The 25,442-nt window shown below is 39.2% G+C and overlaps 1 protein-coding gene across 1 annotated transcript in view; it reads left to right on the plus strand.

Annotated features, from left to right (window-relative positions):
* The window catches only part of stmn2b (stathmin 2b), a 30,315-nt gene extending 8,702 nt beyond the window's left edge, over positions 1 to 21,613 (plus strand). Inside the window, exons 2-5 of the mRNA XM_052023006.1 lie at positions 10,480 to 10,575; positions 11,690 to 11,868; positions 16,989 to 17,180; positions 20,785 to 21,613. Of these exons, the coding sequence (XP_051878966.1) occupies positions 10,480 to 10,575; positions 11,690 to 11,868; positions 16,989 to 17,180; positions 20,785 to 20,844 (527 nt within the window). The 3' untranslated portion in view covers positions 20,845 to 21,613. The remainder of the gene's footprint in view (positions 1 to 10,479; positions 10,576 to 11,689; positions 11,869 to 16,988; positions 17,181 to 20,784) is intronic.
* Positions 21,614 to 25,442: the final 3,829 nt, after the last annotated feature.

The raw sequence follows: 25,442 nt of genomic DNA on the forward strand, positions 1-25,442 counted from the left end.
GGCTCAACAGAGCATGAACCTGCCCTTGTCCCTCAGGAAGACAGCATCCATTCCCCCAGCCCTGCCACTCCACTGGTGCCCCTTCTGTTGACTGCCAGCTGGCTTGGTTGGACTGTTGTTACCCATGTTGAGATAGTGCATTCTGTAGTGAAGACATTCAACCCCAGAGCTGCCCAAGGACCTCCTCCAGGACCATCGGCGACCAACTCCACTGAAACTCACAACCTTCCAGCAACATGCTGTGGCCACCTGGGTGACAACGTTCTTGGAGCTAGGGCAAGCAGAGACTCATAAGTAATTAATTTATATTCCCATGCCAAATGGCATGCCTTACTTTTATAACCACAGTTTGCATTGTTTGCTGGGGTGACTCTAGTATTTTTGTGCTATGGCCAACCTGCTGTCGTGTTCGTCAATGACAGAGGGAAGTTGTGCCGGCTGGTGAATAGTGAATTGGATTGTGGTTTCAAGCATCATACTCAGATGTGTTTGTCACAGGCAGCCAAGGCAGCCTAGTTTCCTCCTTCTCTTCTTCACTCATGGTCCCACTCTACACTGCTTGCCATACAGCTGGTGGCTAGGGCTCCCTCCTCAAGAAGTTTTGCAGCACATCACCATGGATCTCAATGCCCACTCTGTTTCGGGGTAGTCCTGACATTGTTTTGGCAGGTCATGGAATCATAGAGCAATACAGCACAGATACAGACCCTTCGGCCCAACGAGTCCATGCCGACCACGGTGCCCACCCAGCTCGTCCCAATTTCCTACATTGGGCCCATATCCCTCTAAGCCCTGCCCCTCCATGTACCTATCCAAGGGCTTCTTAAATGATACTATTGTACCTGCCTCAACCACTTCCTCTGGCAGCTCATTCCATATCCTCATGGAATCATAGAGGCAATGCTTTACTCTGTCAACATAGTGTGGAAGCATGGCTTTTGCAATGTTGTGGTGCAGAGGGTGTGGGTTGAACACCAGAAGCAATGATTATTCCAGCAGCCGTTCTTTAATTTGCTAAATATAGCAGTCAAAGCAGTTTACCACAGAACGACGCCTCATAACTCCTATTAGGGTATTGGCCACCTGTCTGCATGACTCTCAGTGCAAACTGTGACATATATCTCCATCTGCAGCCTTCTTTGGTATGATTATACTGACAGTCACTGGCAGGGCTAGGATTGCCCTGTCCTAAGGTTGCATATGTGGCTGCAGAGGGTCGAAGATTTCAGTGAGATTGTCCTTGTGGGAGCACAGATGTCTCACATAGTGAACTTTGTTGTGGAAGGAGAATTGTTGTCTCAGTATCCTGGAAGGACACACCCCTTGGTGAGATCCTTGCTCCCCATGACTTTACCCAAATCTTCACCTTCCATCAGTTTGTCTTGCTCTGTTCGTTCATCCACTCATGCGGAATCCCAAGGAGACGTAACTTGTCTAGGAGTAACTGCTTTGTACAGAAGCCCTGAAGTCAACAGAAGGTCCTTCACCACCTGCCACAACAGTCCCTTTAGACTTTTGCAACTTGTAACAACTGTTACACCAAACACCGGTAGAATCATCCCAATAACCAGAAGAAATCAATAAAAAACCTAACCTAGAATTTGATGATAATCTCTTTAAATAGCACCACTGGGCATGGTGTTCCTCCCTAAATGAGTTCCCAGCCTTAGGAAGTTAAGAACGAGTGATAGTTGGAGCACTAACCTTCAGTTGACATCATGGACTGCCTGCTCTCAGTCTGCAGTGCCTGTGGCCTTGCACCCTCACCAATGTACCATCCAGCATAAATCACTCCACAAAGATGAAAGCACACTGTGTGCCATTTTGAATCTCCTAAGATCATTCACAGCACAAAAATAAACATAATATTGAAGCTAGTTTCCTAATGAGTGTGTCAATATCAAATGTCAAGCATTGTTGTTGGTAGTTAACAAAAATTCTAACTGATATAAAACAAATCAAAATTCGTGTTTTTTTTTACTTAACCTTGAATGGATGAGTAAGAATAGACCTTCGTCTTCATTTAAAAGAGAGCAATGTCAGTTTTCTGACATGAAGCTATTACTGCATATTGTATTTACACAACAAAAAATGTATTATTTAATAATGACATATACCACTCTAGCCTCTGACAGAGGCTAAGGTTGACTCATTAGTCTAATTTCATTGCATTTGAACTTTGGGATAAATATTCTATATTGTACATGACCATCGTCCTTTCATACTGACATTTTAATCATTGGGAAGTGTTTTTATAAAATTATATGTTGCAAAACATCAATCAAGGTGATGCAATTTATGATTCTTTTCAAATCAGTGCACCACTATGTAGGATGTAAATCTGTAGCACGTAAGTTATTATACTAGCGAGTCAAAAGACTCCTTAAAACACTCAAACTAAAAAATCCAACAAGTGTATTCATGGGTCCTATACATTGATAAATATCTTTCATTCTGAATGTCAAAAATTCAATATAACATTTGCAAATCAATTCAGATCATTTAAATGAACAGAATTTTGCATAATGTTTCCAAAATCCAGAAGATAGATAATATAGTACTAAGTCATTTTAAAAAAAAACATAATTAGGATCTTCCTTCCTTCCTCATCCTTTCAATTTAAAAAAAAATCTCAAAAAGGCTTTTCTTAAGGACATAAGCAACTACCCTGCCTGTCAGCCTCATAAAATGGCGGCATGTTTGCAGCTTACTGAAGCTCTAAGTTAGACTGAATATTGGCCTTTTGTAGTGTTCTTGCAGTAATGACACCATACTTAAAACAAATAAATTTAAGTGCTAAAAGCTCACTGCAGAAAGCTCAAAGCAGAAAGCAATATGAATTCATTTCAAATACGTTGTGCTTTATTCAATTAATATTGTTTTACTTTTTACTTGCCGTGAAATTATCAGGAATTATTTCACAATGGATATTGCTTTCTGAAACGTGACCCCTACTGGTGCTTTGTTAAACCACATCCATCCACTCTGCCAAGTCTTCCATACAGTCTCACATTTACAAACATTAATTACATGATGCCTTTGAAATGAGCTGAAGTAGCTGCCAAACATAGTCCTCTGTTCACTACTGCTTACTGGGAAATGGATCAAACAAATATTAAGTAGATTTAGAACTTCAAATTAATGAGTTAGTTTCAATTTTCCAACCTATTCCTACAATCTTTATGACATTTCTTAGGTCAATGACGTTTATGGAATATGTCATATGTGTCTAAGCTGTTGAGTAACTGAGTTTATTGTTCACATTAAGCAGTAGACAACCTTCTATTTCATTGATTGACTGTTGACATTTCTGTCATTTCCCTTTCTATTTGGTGGTTTTGGATTTTCATTATTCACAAAACAATAGGCACATATTGTTTCTTTTTCAATTTTCTCTCCAATTGCTTAGCATCAGAAATAGTGATGGTGCTGAATAAAATATTAAGGGAGCGAGCTTACACATGGAATATTATTAAAATAGAGCTATCATATTGATGCATAGATTCAGGTGCAGTGGAAAAGACGCTTTACATTTCCTGAAGCTAAGTATCACCAGTTGCTGGGAGAGTTGGTGAAGGTTAGCGCAGCTATTTATATGGAGACTGTGGTTACAGCTCTGAGAAAGGCCGTAGGGAGCTTTCCTTCCAGCTTTCTCTTTCTCCTTGAACTGGGCTGAACCGTGGAACCCAACCGGAAAAAAAATCACGATGCAAGACATTTTTAAACATCCAGAAGGAATTGAAAGAGAGGAAGATACACAATGTTTGCAACACTAGAACAGAACCAAGGAAATTTTAACTAAGACACATATAAAGTTGTTAATTTAAATGCATTTTTGTTTTATGCATTTTTTTGATGGAGTGCCTGGTTAATGAAGCTAAGTTGATGCTTAGTGCCAGTGAGCCAGGTGTACAGTAGGTGAAATTCATTCCAGTGTAGATCACTGGAAGGACAGATGGCAGGTTAAGTTCTTAACCCTCTGGATAAAGAGCTAATGACTGGAGCAGTCTATTAACTACAATGATGGCAGCCCATGCTTCTGGACTCAGGTTGCTCAAGAATGTGAATCTTACTCTCAAAGAATCTGCTCCCATGCACATCTGTCATCTGTAATCTCAATTTTCAATCATTTACCTACAGTTTTAAAAGTCTCATAAGTATTGTGAACAATAGAAATCCGAGGATTGACACCAATGTTCTCTGCAGATCACAGGGATTGAATTGAAACCATTATCACTGATCATCAAACTTTCCTTTTGGCTACTCATCCAACTATGAAAGCTTTCCAATTAGCTCCTAAGACCAAATCCAGCTAAGCCTTCCAATATAACCTTCTGAAGTTCAAGATAGAACATAGAACATAGAACATAGAACAATTACAGCACAATTCAGGCCCTTCGGCCCACAAAGCTGTGCCGAACATGTCCCTACCCTAGAAATTACTAGGCTTACCCATAGCCCTCTATTTTACTCAGCTCCATATACCTATCTAACAGTCTCTTGAAAGACCCTATCATATCAGCCTTCACCACCGTTTCTGGCAGCCCATTCCACACACTCACCACTCTCTGAGTAAAAAACTTACCCCTGACATCTCCTCTATATCTACTCCCCAGCACCTTAAACCTATGTCCTCTTGTGGCCACCGATTCAGCCCTGGGCAAAAGCCTCTGACTATCTACCCTATCAATACCTCTCATCATCTTATACACCTCAATTGGGTCCCCCCTCATCCTCCGTCTCTCCAAGGAGAAAAGGCCGAGTTCCCTCAACCTGCTTTCATAAGGCATGCTCCGCATCCCAGGCAGCATCCTTGTAAATCTCCTCTGCACCCTCTCTATGGCTTCCACATCTTTCCCGTAGTGAGGCAACCAGAACTGAGCACAATACTCCAAGTGGGGTCTGACCAGAGACCTATATAGCTGCAACAATACCTCACGGCTGCTAAATTCAATTCCCTGATTGATGAAGGACAATACACCATATGCCTTCTTAACCACAGAGTCAACCTGCGCCGCCGCTTTGAACATCATATGGACTTGAACCCCAAGATCCCTCTGATCCTCCACACTGCCAAGAGTCCTACCATTAAGACTATATTCCGCCAACATATTTGACCTACCAACTATATTCCGTCAACATATTTGACCTACCAATATCGATATCCAATACCCATTTCATTACAATGAAATTTGAATAATTGGACTAGCATTTTTTCTGCATGGTTTATTTTTCATAAACTGTTATCAAATTTAAGTTGCTATCTTTTACTCTTATTAAATGCATTCATATATAATAGAAAAAAATAGGGTGAATGGGAGTCAATTAGAAGAAACAGAACTAAGGAGAAAAACAGAAAGATTGAGTCATAAGAGAGAGAAAGAAGGAGCTTTGCAAGACTAATGGTGGAGAGAAATAAGTGGCCTAGGGAGCTCCGCAATTTGCAACTCACTTCCTCACCACAAATCATTACAGAGTTTGCACGTCAGTATAGGCACAAGCATTAAACATATAATTATTTCCCAAGCAATCCTGGGCCATTATCAGACAACTGCAGCTCGCCATGTAAGCAGATAAAGCAATTCCATTTGTGAACTTATGTAAATCAAAGTGAGCACTGGGTTACACTAGTTTCTTGAGCAATTGAGCATTAACATCACTGTACGGGTAAGCCTCCTTCAATAAAGGTTGAGCTTCAGCTATAACAATGAATCATTTTACATACACCTCAAATAATTATGAAGCAGCTGGTAATATATTGTAATAATTATGAGACTATTAATCATATAATACAAAATTCTAAACATACCAGCCTTTCAGTCCATTCAGAGTTTCAAACCTCTGAGGTCTCTTCATGGGTGATTAAAATAGCTATCAAAAGCTGTTATGAGGATTTTCTGAACTATAAAGCAAAAGATGTCAGTGCAATATTTAAGTAACAGCTAAATCTAATTGACATGTGTTTTAGTGGTTTGGCACTAGGCTTGTCTAGAATGAAATGCATTTTTATCTCTTATTAGACTGCAGACTTAAATCACATAGATTATGCTTCTGGGAACGCCTAACTTTGATAGATGAATCTTCCCCTCCCACAAAACAACAAAAAACAGAGTGTTACTTTAATATTTAATTTACAGCTCAATTTCACAGCATGAGGTAGAAACACCTGCATCCAGAATTTCTCAGAAGAAATTCACTGAGAGGTGAAGAGCATTTTAATGAATGCAGTGAATAGAATCCTCAGGACAGCATCTATTGGACAGGGTGAACATCAATCAGTTTTATAGTATTATTAAACTTCATGCTCTTATTGACTTTCTATACAATAATATAGCATTCTAATAACTTGTATCTTTCTTTCCCTGCAGTGTGATTTATCCATTTGTTCTCTATTAGTTCAAATGAAATTAAATTTCTAGATTCCAAAACTGTGAATATTTCCTGCTGAATCTCCCTCTGGCATACCCCTGAAAATAACACCACCACTGAACATCAGAGCAAGAATCCCTGCTGTGAATGGAATGATAATTATCAAAGACTGTGGTCTGTGGGTGAAATGCTTTACAAATTTATTTTGGATTTGACTGATGTTGCATTGTTGAAAAACAAAGTTCAACTACTCGAACATTGAAGCTCGTCTGCATTTTTTCATTTCTGAAACATGGTGATTGGCAAACATTATCCGTGCACTGAATTTTGCTGGAAAGGTTGCTCAAATCAGCATGTCATGCTTCACACAGACATACACAAGATACCTGACAAACTTGGCATCTCCAGGGCACAAATACATGCTCCCCTTGAAAGGAAACATTCCAATGGAATTTCAGCAGAGACTGGGCTTCACAAAATGAAATTTTAAACCAAAAAAATAGGCATTGATATAAAATGGCTTAGTGAGTTAAAATAATGGCAGAAATTAATCATGTAAGTCATCCAAAAAAACCACAGGCACTACAACATAGAAATTCTCCTTGCCTCGAAAGACATGTTAAGCTGGTGATGTGCAAGGTGAGGAGAGGAGGGGTATTGCATGTTTTGTGTGCACAGGCCTCCTGCTCCCACCCCCTACCCTGTTTTATGTCCTTCAGGTGCCAAGCATGCCAGGTATTTTATATGTATCTATGTAAAGAAGGGCATGGTGTGTTTTGAACTTAAGTAGCTACCTTTCATGTAAGATTTAATACAGATTTTTGACTAAACAAGATCTGAAGCAATGTTGACTGCCAATAAATTTCACCACACAACCATGAATGCAGATTCTTCTAATCTACCAAAGTCCTGTTCCTTATCTTGTGCTCAATCCATTAGGCACTCAATCCCATCCAGGGCTCTCATATTCTTTTGCCCAGAGCTCACTTTGTAGGCATAGATAATGACTGTAATAACTGCCTCCTCCGAATCTGAATTAGCAGATGAGAAGTGCCAGGTTTTGCCATTTGCTGAACTTACACCTTGGATTTCAATGGAACAAAATGTGCAGGACATGAATATAACCAGTGAACAAGACTGTCACATTCATTTAGTACAGGCAACCAAAGATGAATTTCTCTACCAAGTATCATCAATCATGTCATTATTTTTGTAGATAGAGGTTATGTAGGCTTGATACTTAAAGTTATCAATTTATCCGATTTGCAATTTTTGCACTTTGCTGCTGGAAACACATCAACATTGAAGAGATTAGCATTTCCGATGTTACCTTTCATCTACCTGTCTTCCACTTTGTTCTTCACCTTAACTAGAACTAATGAAGCCCACCTCCTAATGTAACATATCACTCACATTTTCATTCAGTTCTTGCAGTTTTTCTTCCTTAAATATGCTGTCCTTGAAGTTACCCTTTAAAGTTCATATAAATCCCAAGCCTCTGTGATGTTGTGAGTTATTTTAGACTCAAGCATATGAATTTTAACTAAGACAAAGGAATTCTACCTCTCAGGGAATATAGCTCCATGTCTGCAGACTATATCTTCCTGCTGTCCAAGAGGCTTCACTGTACTTTCCCAGTGCGGCAATATGTATTAGAATAGCTTGAGACCACAGCATCAAAATACTACTACATCTTTACCTAAATGAAGCTTATTCACTTTCTATTTTAAATTGTGACATTTACATTATTTTTCCAAAATTCTGTACACATTTAAATAAGGGTGCACTTCATGTTACTCTTGCATGCTTATAAGCTGTGCACCTGCCCAGATTGTACATTATTCTAGACTTCATAATAACCAGCTTCATAATAGCCTTTATGTCAGTGGCATATTCCATAAGAATGGTCCTATAAGTGGTACAGAGTCACTAAGAGCATCTCAACCAGAATCTACTGTCAGATCCAGGAAACAGCCTTGCTGATATGTTGGGCACAGTGAATGACTTCTCAGTTAGAACAGAATTTGATTAAGCATAAAAACAAATTTAGAATATCCAGAATAAAAATATGTCAGAATCTTACTGTTGAAAGGTCAGTGAACTGAAATTTTACGTCCTCTATTCCCTCTGCAGATGCTGCTGGATCCACTGAGTACATTCAGTGTTTTCAGATTTGTTTTTTCCAAGGTCTGCAGAATTTTGCTTTTACAATGGACTAGCAGGAATTGTGGAGTCAAGGGAATAGTTGTAGACTGTATGAATGACAAAATACTGCACATTAACATGCCAGTAACTTTAAGAAGGAAACAGTAAAATTGTCCAGTTAGGGGTAACCAAGGCAATTAAATAAGGTGAAACAGCTAGCAATTTGTAATGAATTGCTAAGCTTGTAAGTATCTTTAGGGGTTTATATTTTTATATTTTCTCATAACATAGAAGGCAACCACTCAATCCATCGAGCCTATGCTGGGTCTCAGTGCAATTCAATCAAACTCAGTCTCTCACTAATTTCCCTGTAACTTATTCTCCCTCACATGTCCACCAACTCCCCCAATCCTCCTTCCGCCCAGCTACACTAAGGGCACATTAAAGTAGCCGCTGAACCTAGGAAATAGATTAGCAGCTAATCAGCCAATTGCAGACTCTCCTCTGAACCTCATATCATGGTGGATTAAAGTATCTTTGAGAATATCGAACTGGCATGGATGTCGTCAACTAATGTGCACCTTTCCTGCATTTGCTTGGCCTAATAAGGTGAAAGAAAATGACTAAGTATAACCTGAAAGGAAAACAGTAAATGCTAGAAATTGTCAGTAGATTAGGCAGCATCTTTGGTAAGGGAAGTAGACTTAATCTTTCAAGTGGATGACTTGGTAAATTGATTTATTATTGTCAAATGTACTGAGGTTCAGTGAAAAACTTTGTTTCCATACAGATCATACAGACAGATCCATTCAGATCCATCCATACAGATCATTTGATCACATCAGTGCATTGTGGTAGTTCAAGGGAAAAACAGTAACAGAATGCCAAATACACAGAGGAAGTGCACTGCAGGTAGACAATAAGATGTAAGACCATAACAAGGTAGTGCTCCAGGAGGTAAAGATCACCAGACCCATAAGTAGATTTAAAAGAAGATTATTAGTGATTCTTAGAGACATGGAATTTAGATTTAAAAGAGTGGAACGATTATAATAGAAGTAATGAGTAGATCTGCAAAGACCAGCTTGCAACGAGTTGCCACACTCTTGCACCATTTTGTTAAAAGTTGACTTTTCATCAGGTGAAAGACTCCTCTGTGAATTTATATGAAAAATATTTACTGACATATATTGTATATTAGAAGACTTGTGAGGGCACATGGATCCAGACACCAAGCAAGAGTAGCATCAATTTCCAGCCTTAAATGTACAATACTTGTTAATGAAAATAAATTTCTCACCTGTTAGAGGAGGGTGCTGCCTTCACCTCAGCTCCTGAAATCTAACAACATGGGTCTTCAGAGCTCCTGCCACTCACTCTGCGTATTGTCTTATGAGCATAAATTCACCTGCATTAGCATTTCACTCAAGTGGTGATAAGACCGAGACAGCACTGGAGGTGCATTACCAGTGTGTGGCAGCAGGATGTGCTGTTGCCCTGGAGAGATGGCAAAGCAAGTCCATATTAAATGAGGGAAATAGGAAACTGATTTATCACAAAGATGTTATCATATTGTCGTACTTCCTGGTGATGGTCCTCTCTCAATATTACATCTTGCATTATTTTGCAGTTTTATTTGTTATAAACTTGTAGCTTTGGTTGCATTGAACTATTCTACCTGAATAATATTAAATAAATATAAGCATGGGATAGGAACTATTTTCCTAAACACAGCAAATTCCCACTTCTAAACAAAATAAACATTCCTATCCAATCAGTTTCCAGCCTGTACCTGCTGCTATGGCCAATTCTGTTCAATGTAATTCTGATTAACAATTCTGCTTTGATCTGTTGTTTCTTACTGAGATCAATCTATAGTTCTTGAATAACCATCTGTATAAAATTGTGCAAGGAAACTAAAAGCTAATCTTAAGAAGCTTTGACTATGCATTTTATTTTTTTCAGCCTACAAGGAGAAAATGAAGGAGCTCTCTATGCTCTCTCTGATATGTTCCTGCTTCTATTCTGAACCACATGCTGCCACATTCTACAACTATGATGGTGAGTCAATTGTTGTTTGAGTAAACCACAATCGAGATTAATTTAATGTAGGAGTTTCCCGTAACAATTATAAAGAAATGATTCATCCCCGTACAGTTCAACTTTGTAGCGCCACTTCTAATAGAGCCATTTAGGATTCCTTTGAGACATAATTCTGCAAATTAATTTACTTTGAAGAAAGAAACATGCAGTAAAGAAAGCAACTGTCCTGAAGTGACACAAACACTTTCCCACTTGGTTACATCTTACATCATTTTGCAGTATTATTTGTTATAAACTAGAAGCTTTGGTTGCATTGAACTATACTATCTAAATAATATTAAATAAATATAAGCATGGAATATGAACTGTTTTCCTAAACACAGCAAATTCCCACTTAAAACCAAACAAATTGTATTTTATGGGATTGCAGCAAATGTTAAACTAAATCTAAACTGTCCAAGTTTAATTATAAACCCCCACTTTCTCATCCCAAAGAAATACCCATTTCTTTGGGTGAAAATGTTTGGGATTGGCTATTGAGGCCACTCTCCCATATAAATACCATTGCTTTATAGGAGCCAAGATTTCTAGGACAACAAATTAGGACCTGTAATTACACTAGGAGCAGTGATATGCATTCCCAGGGGAGTGACATAAAGGAGCACCTACACTAGATGTGCCAGTTTCCGTTGACATTCTCGTGTCCAGGTGTACTCCTGGCTCCATGTCAATGCAAATCATGGAACCTGCAAGCCGGAGAACAAGGATAAAATTCAGCATGGTCTGTCTCAGCCATTGCGGTGATGTGGTCCTCTCCACAAATTGTCAGATGCTTTTCACTTGCTGGAGCTCAGGTTAGTGAAACAGGGTCCCCACGACTGAAGTCAATAGAATTCTACAACCAATTAAGACAAAAGAAAAGTAAGCTTTTCTTCAGCAGATGTTGATACTCACTGGCTAACTGGCTCGCTGTGTGATGTATATATTGAGGCCTCAATATTTTCTTCCCAAAGGGCAATACATTTCTTTCTCACTTTAGAAACCCATTGTCAGTGGCCATCTTCAATTGATGCAATGATCTGACTTTCTGTGGTAAAGTGCACAAATTTACACTACATGCATTATTTTACAGACATGGAAGTGAAGCAAATCAACAAGCGTGCCTCAGGTCAATCTTTTGAGGTGATTTTAAAGCCACCTTCCCCAGAAGCAGTGCCAGCACTGGACCGAACTCTGTCACCTCCAAAGAAGAAGGATCTCTCTTTGGATGAGATCCAGAAGAAGCTTGAGGCCGCAGAGGACAGGAGGAAGGTAAAAATTATCCTATGGATTATGCCGAATAAAATTTGATTAATGATAAAGAAAATGAAGAGGTTCCCTTGAAGACTCTGTGATGCAGAGCCAAATAAGTCAGAGATCAGTTTCTGGTCTGAATCTTAACCATCTGGCAGTGGGGGTGTTGTAACTGATCTGTATGCATTTAAGGATATCAGGTGAGGACAGAATGAAGCAAGATACCATGGTTCCCATGGCTGGAGGTTCACCAGCCCTCACAATCCATGCTACCATGTTCAGGTTGTTCTAGGCTGGAAGGAACAGTGCAGAGGAGCAGGCATTGGAAGCCTGACACCATCTGCCTTCATGAGAATAGGGGGGAAAGAATTTCGTAATCATTATCTGGGTAAACTTGAATTTTTGATTACATCTAATATTATGTATTTAAAACTATAATTTAACAATATCAGTAATACAGCAACTATAAGAGAAGCATGTTTCTAATATAAGACATGAATCAAGTATTGGAAGATAAGATAATCTTTATTAGTCAAAACACACAGTGAAATGCAACTTTTGCATAGGGTGTTCTGGGGGACAGCCCGCAAGTGTTGTCACACTTCCGGCACCAACGTAACATGCCCACAACCTCCTAACCAGTACGTCTTTGGCCAGAATTGAACCCGGGTCGCTGTTGCTGTGATAGCGTTACACTAACCGCTACACTACCGTGCCTGATAAACTGATCTGTGTTAGCAGACAAGAGGGGTGGCTGTGCCGGGACCATCTGATTGTGATGGTCATCACTGAAATCTTCATTAATATATTTATATTCAATTCCTTTTGCTAGCTGAGGTCCTAACTCGAAAGCAGCTTCAGTGCAACCCACATAAATGATTTGTCCAAAACATTCTGAGATAGATACAGCCTGACCTGCTGAGTGTTGCCAGCATTTTCTTCTTTTGATTCAAATTCCAGCATCTGCAGCTTTTTTGTTGATTCTGAGCTTGCCTTTTGTCCTGCCCATAAGCTGCATGTAAATAATGCAAGTCCATTCACCACTGCGTTCTGCCCACAATCTTTATGAACTTAAGAACAAAAAGAACAACTTCAATTATACATCATTATATAACTAATCCTAGGATTGTTATTGGATATGATAATTTAACAATAATGTTTTGGTTGAGAGTTATGGAACAATGCATCACATGTAATGAAATAAAACTGAAGGAAGCACATAAAGTTTGTTATGAAAGCTCCGTACAGTAATAGCAATTACTGAAAAAGCATCTGAGTTGTACATTCATGATGTGCTTTGTAATTAGCTTTAACAGTAGAATCAGTTATATTACATTCACAAACAGACGTGGCCAAACATTCATTATTTGTACCATTTAAAGCTAGTTCACTATTAATTAAAATATGAAACAAAATTTCAAAACAGGCCAGTGACAACAACTACAGTGTGATCCATCGAGGACAGCACAGTACTGTTGAATCTACTAGTCTATTTAATCATTTTAGCAATGCTTCAGAATGGAGTTTACATTTGGGTATGAATCCCAAACACAACCTGTTTCCCCTGAGTAGATCAGATTAAAATGATCCTTGGATCTCTTTGACAGAATCTGCTTAATTAGTACCTATTGGTTCCAAATTGAACAGAGAGTTCAGGGGGGCTGTGTTGTTGCTATTCAAACTAATTCCACTGTGAAAACATAATAGTGAATTCATTATGTTTAAAATTTTCACTATCATGCTTTCTAAGTAGAACTAGCTTAGATAGCCACAACATAGGTCCAATGAACACTAAACTTAATTAATGAACTTACATAATAAAGCAGATAGATATTAATTAAGCACGTTCTGTCAAAGACATTAAGGGGGCGATTGTTTTGTCTTCTGCAAGGCTTATCAGTAAGTTTGGAAACCTATTCAGTAATGGGGACATTGCAGCCAGCTCCAGTCTTGCTCCTCCTGACATGCCTGGCAGGGCTTCTTAGGTAGGAATAATGGAGATCAGAAAGCATTGTGCATTATCTGACCCAAACCACAATTTGAGAGTGGCTCTATTCTTCTCGTCCACACATAATCACATGACCTACAGCTTGATTTTTTTTGGGGGGGGTCAGCCATTTGTTTAAAGCAGGCAGAATTCTCTCACCCGTTATAAAATTCACTAAAACTAACTCAGGGCAGTCACTGTTCCCCACTGGAAGCCTTCTTATGCAAATGTCAGAAGTAATGGCCTTATCAGACCGTTTCACGGCCTCCTCTCCTGATTGCCTCACCATCCCTTTGCTTCCTCGCTGTCTGAAGGAATTACTTTTAAAATTATCTCCTGGCATGTTTGTTTCGGTCTTTGAATGTGAAGGTAAGCAGAGGTTTTCCTGAAGGGTTTGCTTTTGGGCTTGACCAAATCTCCATGTTTGGGGCTAATGTGTGAAGAATTGCTCGACTCGTTTCCCCTAACTCTGCATGAAGAGTGTGGTGTAATAACCTCTAAACTCACTGGCTTTGGGTTTGTCTGGTTCTGGTTAAAGGACCATGCCCCGACAAGCCAATCTACCTGTAACCTAATTGAAGAGGGGAAAATTCCACACCAGCCTTAACTTCAAAATCAGGCCTTTGCCCAAAGAATCTCTGCGAAGAGAGGAGGAACTTTCTAAAACCATATCGCTAGAGTTCACACTGGCTTGTGCCACATAATAAAAAAAATCTATATTCCAAGCACAAGGATAAATAATACCCCAGCAGTACATTAAAATCAATGTAATTTCTTTATTAGGTCAGGCTCACAATTAAATCTAATTCATTGTATTAGGTAAGTACATTTTAACAACTGCTTTCATCATGATTATCTTTCATGAATACATGCAAATAGATGCATATTGCTAATATAGCACATTGCACTATTATGTAAATGGTGATTAGTATTTGATAACTTTGCACAATACACTATAATTTCTTTGTCTGGTCCTTTAGAATTCAGGGCTGAATGACTGAAGAAAAGTAGCTGTCGCAGTACCATTGCATATTTACTAAAATATTCATTCATTGCTGCAATGCTTACTGTAAAATGAATGATTTATAACAGCGGCAAACAATATTTTTGCAGGGACAATCAAATTGACAATCCTAGTCACTTTTGAGGGTCACCCATGCAAAACTTTGTGACGGCTGCTTGCCAATTGCCACTCTGACCACACTCTGTTCCTGGTCTCCTCATGGAGTCCAATGGCAGAATACCAACTTCCTGCAGCATTTCAGCAGTTACATTGGGAAGTCTGGACACTGACGATGACCCAGGTTCAGCAAATCTGTGTCTTTCAGCAGTTGCTAGAGACAATTTACATATTTTGAATTAATTAATAAGTTAATTTTTTTGATTGCTTTGTTTTCATTTTGTATTTTTTTAAACTTAGTCATTTTTAATATTTTATAATATTATTTTTATTAGGATTTAAACATGTTTCTATCTTTGTGAACATATATAAACATTCCAGGCTGTTTGGCAGTTTTGACAGTTTGTAAGCCACGGAAAGTTTAGCTAGCTGTAAGATAATTACTGAGGGCAGAACTTTCTGTTTATGGCACCAAGGTTCTACATTGCACTGAACCTTGCTGATCAGGGGCCATTCAGAACCTATCAGGTAAGTGGGGTTGGGGAGCAGTGAGCCCAGGCACCTAACTGCTTACTAAGGTGGGCCAGACAGAAACATCATGAATCCACAGGCATATAGTTTTTTTAAAGGCACAGGGCCCATCAGTGTATCATGAATAGCTGGTAAGCATACAATAAGCATCACTACCACATATGTTATATCTCTCACTATAACATATAGTGTGCAGCAAACATTATTTACATGTGAAACCGTACACTATTTGTCCCTGTAACATATATCACTTATGCATCCTTGATTGGAAGAACCACATATAAAAAATATTTCTGCAAAGCCTGCTCATCACTGAAGACTAATTATGGACTGCAAAACCATAAATTTGGTTCTATTGTAGACTGATACATTTGCAAATACATTTTCATTTTAACTACTTAAGTGTTAAGCATCTACTGAACAGGAGTAGATTACCAGCTCAAAGGTTTGCCAATACCTAAAGTAAAAACTGGATTATAATTTACCAATATATTCCTGCCGCCTTATTTGTAGGGGGTTGTCTTATTTGACACTGTTTATTCCTTTTCCTGAAGTCACAGGAGATGAAATTTATCACAAGTATTTATTTGGTACAGGGTTTCTACTAATCTTTCACTCTCCAGTACAAACTCCACAACACCACTATCCACAAACCTATTTCCATCTTTTAGCAGTTCCATCTTTTTGACTGTACTTTTACGAGCAATATTCCCATAGAGTAATTTTGTCGCCTTATGTTTTTCTCTCAGTTAATGATCTCCACATTTACTGTTTTGTTTGATAAGTACTCTCTCTATTCATCAGCCCTTACACCACAGCACAGTACAACGTTATTAAAATATCTTTGATTTCCACTCGTTCTATACCCTGTTTAAATATTTCCCATTGATGTTAGCTCAATAATTTCCTTCCATCTAATCCAGGCAAGATCCTTTTTTTTAATTCCAATAATTTTTGTCCTTGACTTTTTCTTTCTTCACTGAAAGCCCAATTATAGCAAGACAATGGCTTTCTGTGGTGAAATGATGCGTTTTGATTTTTGAAGAATATTGTGTTGTGTTCCCTTTGTAACCTGATGATACAGTTTCTCCCAGATACGTTTTGTTGAAAAGAATGACTTTTAATGAGTTTGTAGAAAGGATGGAGCTAAATTAGAGATTCATTTGTTCACATAATCCATTATTGTTTTCTATTTTAAATCTTTATTTTGCTTTCTGCACCTTTATTGATAAATGTGACTGTACTTCTGTGACACGGTCTTGCCCTAACTAATAACACACATTTTCTTATCTGTAGAAAGAGATTTCCATAATCAGAAACATAATATATGATTCAGTGAGCCATGCACACAGAAAATTGCTTGATCATTTAAAAGAGAAGTAGAACTGAATACAGAGTACTTTGTGGGATTGTTTCTAACATATACATGCATGCACTCGCACACACACACACACACACATTACATAAATGAAAGTTTAATATCCTTTCTGTTGAATGCAGTCTCAGGAGGCCCAGATTCTGAAGCAGCTCGCAGAGAAGAGAGAGCATGAGCGAGAGGTTTTGCAAAAGGCCATGGAAGAGAACAACAATTTCAGCAGGACTGCAGAGGAAAAACTGATCATAAAGATGGAATTGAACAAGGAAAACCGCGAGGCTCATTTAGCTGCTCTTATGGAACGTCTCCGCGAGAGGGTGAATACAAAAAGCATTTGATTATTGTCATCTATGTCGACACTTGCTCTCATTAGTTCCATCACCTCAGTGGAGAAGGGTCATTGGCAGCCTCTTGGTTGATTTTCAACCCACTGTGATCATTTGTATTGCTGATCAGCAATCCACTTGGTCACAATTCATTACCTGCCAAGGTAATCAGTGATCAGCTTCCTGTTCATCTTCTTTAGATGTAAATTGAAATATTCCATAACAATTTTAAAATGCTTCCCATCCTTTGAAGAACGTTGCAATACTTTCAATAATCGTTATCAGTGAAGGCACCAGTAGTTCATTGGTTAGTGGGCATCATTAAATCATTACCAGTCTCCCACAGGGGCCGAACGCTGCCATATCTTCTCACTCTACCTCTGGCCCATACCCACTTCTATGCAGCTAGCTGTGCCTTTTCATTTGAAAGAATATTGGCTGACTAGGGCAATTCACCGGTTCAATATTCGGAGATCAAACATAACCAGCCTTCACTAGGCAGGAATCATGTGGGTGGGTAAGGTAAAAGGGTAGGAAAAGTCTGGGCCACTTTTATCAAAAAATCCCTTTGTTTACTCGTTTATCTTCAGGCATAGGAAGGCCATCTGTCCCAAAGAAATTAGGGACTTATTTCAATGGCATTTTTTTCTCCTCATGATGTCTAAATTGATTCACTTCAATTTCAATGAAAACAAAATGAATTACCACATGAAAGCAAGGCCTGGGAGTAAGAGTTTCCAAGATCTCACGCCCAAGAAGTCAATGACTGCTTCAGCCAATAAAATGCTACAGCCATTCCCTCCTTCCCAATGCTGAGGAACCAGAAAGGAGAAGAAATACTGGGCACCTGCAAAGTTCTGGTTGGAGCCACAACTATTCAACATCCTTATGGAATAGTAAAGCATATATTCAAGCTTGTTTATGGTGCAAAAAGAGTTGGCATTGTAATTAATGGAATCATGGCCTTAATCTATTTGAGAGATAGAGAAATGGCTGGTTTTGAAAGAAATTGAAGTTCTGCCACTGTTCAAAAGTTAAACAATACCTGGAGAATTGTGAGTAGTTCTAAGCACCACTCCTTGGAAAGAATATAATGGTTTTGGTGGCAATGCAGTGTAAATTTGAACTTAGAATTTCATTGCAAAGAGAGTTTATATAACCAAGTATTGTTTTGCTCAGAATTTAAGATGTTAAGGGCTGGTTTGATGAAGGTTTTCAAGGAGAATCAATAAGATAATAGAGAAAGACTTGCTGGGGAGTCTAGGACGACAGTGCATTGTCTGAAAATTAGACCCAAGTCATTCAGATGCACCTCCACACGGAGTAGTGATGTGGAGTTATCCTTGCTAATGGAAGTTGGTGCTAGTCCGATTGTTGATTTTAAAGCTAGGACTTTTGCTAATTTCCAGTATTAAGGATTTTTGGGAAAAGGCAGATATATAGAGTTAGATTATAAATCAACCATGATCTCATTGAATGTTTAAGAGGTGGAAGGGCTAGCTACCCCATTCCTGTTCCCATCACCTGCTAATAATACTGTAGCCATGCCATACATACCAATTGAACCCCCAACTTTCAAAAAATGGATTCCTTGCAATATTTGCTGATATTATAGTTAAATAAATTAAATCAAACAACCAATTAGAAGAAGCAGACCAATCTAGCAAATCATTAAATGCAAATTTGACCCTCATTGCTACAAATTAATTGAACTGCAATATCACAGACAATAAGGTAATTATTTCATAAAATCATGGCTTTTCAGGGAGTACATAGAAGAGAGAACCTCCAGGGGTTTTGCATTGGAATGATATCCAATTGTGCGTGCAAATGAGAGAGTGAGGTTAGGTTGTTAGATTAATTGGCTACGGTAAATCACCCCTAGTGTAGGTGAGTGGTAGGAGAATCAGGGAACTGTTTATGGGCACGTGTGACTGAATAGGTTAAAGGGGAATAAGTCAAGGAATGTATAAAAGTGATTGCTCTGAATACTGGCTGAGACTCAATGAGCCAAAGGACTTCCTTCTGTGTTGTAAAGAAAATATGAGGATTTTTAAAAAAATATGAGTGAGGGTTTAATCAAACTCAACCAGGATGTAGCTATATTTCAAAATGCAACTGGCACTCATCTTTATGAGCAGTACATAAAGAATTCCCCTTTTCTCTGTTGACCACAGACCATCAGCGTCTCTTAATCTGCACCTCTGGACGCACTTTCCAGAGAGAAGGGAAAACACAACACACGAACCCTCCTAGAAACAGACCTTATCCTTGAAAATATGAAGCAATGAGACAGGGGCCAGGCCTTCTTGTGATGCCACCTCTCTTTCGTTTACTTTCCATATTAAATTGTTTCCATATTAAATTCAAGAGCACTTTTGATCTGATGCAATAGCTTGGATCAGAGGGAGATGTTGCTGGGAACAAAATATTGGGTATGTAACGGAACCAAAAGGGTAATGAGGGATAGGCTCACCTTGCCAATAATGTCAGATTCGTAACAATTGATAAATGTTGTCATTGATACTTTTATGAAATGGCCAACAAAGTGTCACCAGCCAACTTGTGAAAGACAACTGACGACAGGTGTTGGTCCCTCAACAGCTCATTGCTCAACCACACTTGCTGAGATCAGTCAGTTCACAGCATAATCCTAAGAAGGAAAATGATACAGAGAAAGTTTGGTCCAAAATTGATTCTATTGCCATTATCCACAGTGGAATTAATGAGATCAATCTCTTGAAATAAGCTGTTTCCATATCTTGGTGGAGCTAAGATAAATGTGCCATAAAACACCTCCTGTCTATAGCTACATCCCTTTCGCTTTCACACTTTGGAATGTGCTGCAAAAACGTTTAGTTTGTGGAATTTAAACCTGAGAAGTTCTTCAAAACATTCCTAATCTTCCCTTTTTATCAACTTTATTCACCACAGCTTGTGACATAAACTACACCAGGAGGGGCCAAACACTATTTCTTCAACTGCTATTTGCAACAGGCACAGTCCAGCAGAGTAGGCAAACCCCCAGCCAATGCCAAACTATGGGCAGTTTTTTTTCTAAAACATCACAGTATTATTGAATAACAAAGGGCATAATTGAAAGCACAGGTCAATCTACAGTGCCATCTGCGATCATATCAGGAATTGCAGGTAATCACAGACACAAAAGCAAAATTCTGCAGATGCTGGAAATGTGAAACAAAAGGTCTGTGATGAGAGAGTTTCAGGTCATTGGCCTGAAATGTTAAATGTGTTTCTCATTCCATGTGTGCTGCCTGATCTGCTGAGTATTTCCAGCAGTTTTCATTTTATTTCACATTTCGAGCATCCCCAAAAATTGGTTTTTGCACTTTCAATCGAGATTAACCATGGGACCAGATTGTGATATCGTGAATGGCATACTATGACCTACCGACTATTCTAAGCTGGTAACGTCATCAATCCTACTGCCAGTGAAACAGTTAATGTAAACAGGTACTTATATAAAACTCAAATATCCTGACATTGTTCATTGAAATTGCTTTCTTTGCTTCAGTTTATTTCTTCTCAGTAAATAAGTAATACCTTTTGTAAACGTGTCCCATTATCCTCACAGGAGAGACATGCCACAGAGGTCCGCAGGAACAAGGAACTTCGGGAAGAGATCTCCGGCTGAAAGCTACAGCCTGATGCATTTCACCATCCTGAATCAAGCCTTCCGCCCGTATATTCTGGATAGTGATACATTAGTATGGGAGTCATGAGACATGGTTTAAGAAAATCAATAAATCAAGTACTATAATCAAGATTTTAGTTTAAAAATTACACAAAGAAAAATGTGAACCAATCAATTTGCAAAAGGATTTGCTTGATGTGGAAACACAACTTGGGTCTTGTTTTGTAATTACCCACTTTTTTTTTTGTTAATGATCTGAGTATGCATAATACAAGCTGTTTCATACTTTACTGCATCCTGCCTCACGTCCTTTATGTTGTCTCCTTCCACTGATTTGACATTGCTAGATCGGCTCTTTGGAAGCTCTGTACTCATCAGTATATAGAGACAGAACCTGAGGAATATCAAGGTCAGATAGTCAATGGTGCTAGTGACTTTTGCGTCAACATCAACCCAGAACTGTCAGTTCTGTTTTCCACAACACACACTGGCCTTGACCTTTCACTCTCAAGCAACATGGTCTGTTTTTCTCTTTGTTCAAATCCCCTTGATCTGTGAGCAGGGCTTTGTACTGGTCTTTTTGAGGGAAGGGGGAATTGTGCCAAGTAAGGCCACTGAGCACCCAAGACCTACAAATTTGTCCCAGCTGTTAAAGTTATTACCTAGAAGGATGCTGCCTGCTTATTCTAATCTTCATTAGTGGTATTTTCATGTATGTCATTGTGAGCAAGCTGTGATAATAAAGAATGGAGTTCTGTGAACTGTAAAATGTTCAGTCTGTTCATTGCTTTATTCTCCTGAACACTTACTCTCTTCCGAAAACACTGACAGGCATTTAAATCATTTCAAAGCAATCTGCTTTGTTCAATGTGTGTCAGTAAGGCGCCTCTTGATGACTTAGCTGGCAGATAACATGGGCACCAGGGTAGTAGGAACAGGAGTAAGCCTTTTAACCACTGGAGTCTACTCCATCATTCAATCAGAGCATGGCTATCTACAGTTCAACTCTTCACCTGCCTTTTGATCCATATCCCTGGGCAATATGGTGCATTATTTTACACTGCCCTACAATGAGTGCTGATTCTCTTCAGAAAACAGTGACAGGCACTTTGTCATTTCACAGTATTTTGTTCAATCTGCATTGGCAAGCTATCCCTCGAGGCCTCAGCTGGAAGATGATTCGGGCACAAGTGCTTTGAAAGAGACCTAATTTAAGCTCGAAAATAGGGAAAGCAGAAAATGCTGAAAATACTAAGAAATTCCATTTGTCTCTGTAAAGAGTAAGAATAGGAAACATTACAGTTTTAACCCTTTACCAGAATTCCAGTGCTAATGAAGCTACAGACTTGGAGCAACGATCCACAGTTGCTCTACCCATGGAGGAGAGAAATCCACTGTTGTCCCCATTGCTGTGCCTGGAATAGCTCTGTGGCTATCAGATGGATTAGGGAAAAATCTAATGGCCTCTGAGATTGATCGGCCTGACAACACTCAAATATTGGTCTACCCAAAAAGAGTGATGGCTTGGGCAAAATAAGAAGAGGCAACTCCTTCAGGCTTGGAAGAGGGAAAAAAATTGGAAAAATAAAGGTTTTTTTTTAAAGTAGAAATGTAACCACCCAAATGCAATTATACGAAAGAAATTGGCTGAGGTTCTTTCTTTTAGCTTCAAACTTCCGGCATTTTTAATCTGATTTTATTTTTACTTCCTTCTAATGTATCACTTAGTTTTACCTACTCAATCCCTCTGAATGATGTTTGTGTCTGGTAAACCTCAGGCACAATTCACTGATGTTATGCTGTGATTTATTCAAAATAAACCAGCTTCACGTCAGGAGTGTGAAGGTGAGGTTGTGGGGATGTGAAGGCATAAGGAGAAGCTGACAGAAAAATCAAGAGGAGTGAAATTTTTGAAAGCTTTTCAGTTTGTACATTCTCCCTGTATCTGCGTGGGTTTCCTCCAGGTGCTCTGGTTTCCTCCCACATTCCAAAGACATACAGGTTAGGAAGTTGTGGGCACACTATGTTGGCGTCGGAAGCGTGGCGACACTTGCAGGCTGCCCCAGAACACTCTACGCAAAGGATGCATTTCACTGTGTGTTGCGATGTACATGTGACTAATAAAGATATATTATAATCTTATTTTCGGATGAACTCTGAAGTAGTTCAGAAAAACTAACTGAGGATTCCCCCAATCCCAGGCCACTTACAGTACCTCCCAGTCCAACTATGGTGAAGGTTTTGGTTTTGGAAAATTATTCTGGGAAAGTTTAGCCACCTCTGATCCACTGTAAACCTTGCCTAGGATGATGGTTAACATTTTATTATGCATCCTGGCTTTAAAAAAAAAGGATTTAAATCAATAGTCTAATAAAAGCTAAAATAAAATTAAGTACATTTGTACATTTCATGAGAAAATAGTCTGATTTGCATAATTTGATCCTAAAGACATCAGTGAATGCCCCAGTCTGCCATCAGGTACACCCCATTTTAGGTAGTGCCAAACAATGTCTTCGTTAGATGACATAACATCCTTACTGCTGTTAAATGACGTTGCCATCAACTCACTGATAGAACAAAAAGGGAAAAAATGACTGCCATTCATCGAACTCCTTTCACAATCTCTAAAAGCACTTTGCTGAAGTAGTTCCAATGTAAGTTTGTCAGAAATTTGGCAGCTTTTGTACACAGCAAGTTCCCACAAACGTCAGTCAGGACGAATATTTGAGAGAATTTCTCCTTTGGTCACCAGTGAGAAGTATGCGAGAGTATTCACCATCATGTGGATTCATCCCCCACATCAGGAAACCAAAGGTGAGTTTCACTCCCCCCCCCCCCCCCCCAGGTATATCTGTCTATCATCATAGAACATAGAACAGTACAGCACAGGAACAGGCCCTTTGGCCCACAATTTTTGTGCTGACCATGATGCCAGTCTAACTAATCCCATCTGCCTGTACATGGTCCATATCTCTCCATTCCCAGTTTGTTCATGTGCTTGTCTAAATACCTCTTAAACATTGCTATTGTATCTGCTTCCACCACATCCCCTGGCAGTGCATTCCAGGCACCCACTACTCTCTGTGTCAAAAAACCCTGCCTTGTAAATCTCCTTTAAATATTCCCCCTCTCACCATAAAGCTATACTCTCTAGTATTTGTCAATTCCACCCTGTGAGAAAGACTCTATCTACCCTATCTATGCATCTGATCATTTTATATACTTCTATTGGGTCGATCCTCAGTCTCCGACAGTCCAGAAGAAACAGTCCAAGTTTGTCCAACCTTTCCTTATAGCTAGTATTCTCTAATCCAGACAACATCCTGGTGAACCTCTTCTGCACCGTCTCCAAAGCTTCCACATCCTTCCTGTAATGCAGCAACCAGAACTGGGCACAATACTCCAAGTGTGGCCTAACTAAAGTTTTAAACGGCTGCAACGTGACATCCTGACTTTTATACTCAAGCCCTGACCGATGAAGGCAAGTCTGCCGTATAACTTCTTTACCACCCTATCAGCTTGTGTTGCCACTTTCAGGGAGCTGTGGACTTGCACCCCAAGATCCCTCCATACATCAGTGCTCCTGAGGGTTCAGCCATTTACTATATACTTTCCTCTTACATTTGACCTCCCAAAGTGCAACACCTCACACTTATCCAGAATAAATTCCATCTGCCAATTCTCTGCACATATATCCAACTGGTCTGCATCCTGATGAATTCCTGGACAACATTCCTCACCACACAACTCTACCAATTATTGTGTCATCTTCAAACTTACTAATTAGCCTACCTACAGTTTCATCCAGATCATTTACATATATATATCATAAACAACAGAGGTCCCAGCACTGATCCTTGTGGAATACCACTGGTCACAGATCTCCAGTTAGAAGAACGCCCTTCCACCACCACCCTCTGTCTTCTATGGCCAAGCCAATTTTGAATCCAATCTACCAAGTCTCCATGGATCACATGTGCTTCAATCTTCTGGATCAGTCTACCATGAGTAACCTTATCGAAAGTTTTACTAAAGTCCATGTATACAACATCCACTGCCCTATCCTCTTCAATCATCTTCGTCACCTCCTCAAAAAATTCAATCAAGTTTGTAAGACATGACTTCCCCCGCACAAAGCCTTGCTGACTATCCCTAATTAGTCAATGCTTTTCATGATGTGAGTGGATCCTATCCCTAAGAATCTTCTCCAATAATTCCCCTACCATTGATGTAATGCTCACCAGCCTATTATTTCCTGGTTTGTCTCTATTCCTCTTCTTGGCTATTCTCCAGTCCTCTGGAGACTCACCTGTGGCTAAAGAGGATACAAAGATCTCTCTCAAGGTGCCAACAATCTCCTCTATTGCCTCTTTCAATAACTTGGGATAGATCTCGTCAGGCCTTGGGGGCTTATCCACCCTAATGTTCTACATGACCCCCAACACCTCCCCCTTCTTGATATCAACATGGCCTAGTGCATACCTCTCTCTGATCTCACTACCCTCCATGTCCTTCTCCTTGGTAAGTACCAATGTGAAATACTTGTTTAGTAGCTCACCCACTTACTCTGACTCCAAGCATAAATTCACTCCATTGTC

The sequence above is a fragment of the Pristis pectinata genome, chromosome 9, assembly GCF_009764475.1.
Source record: "Pristis pectinata isolate sPriPec2 chromosome 9, sPriPec2.1.pri, whole genome shotgun sequence".
NCBI lineage: Eukaryota > Metazoa > Chordata > Chondrichthyes > Rhinopristiformes > Pristidae > Pristis > Pristis pectinata.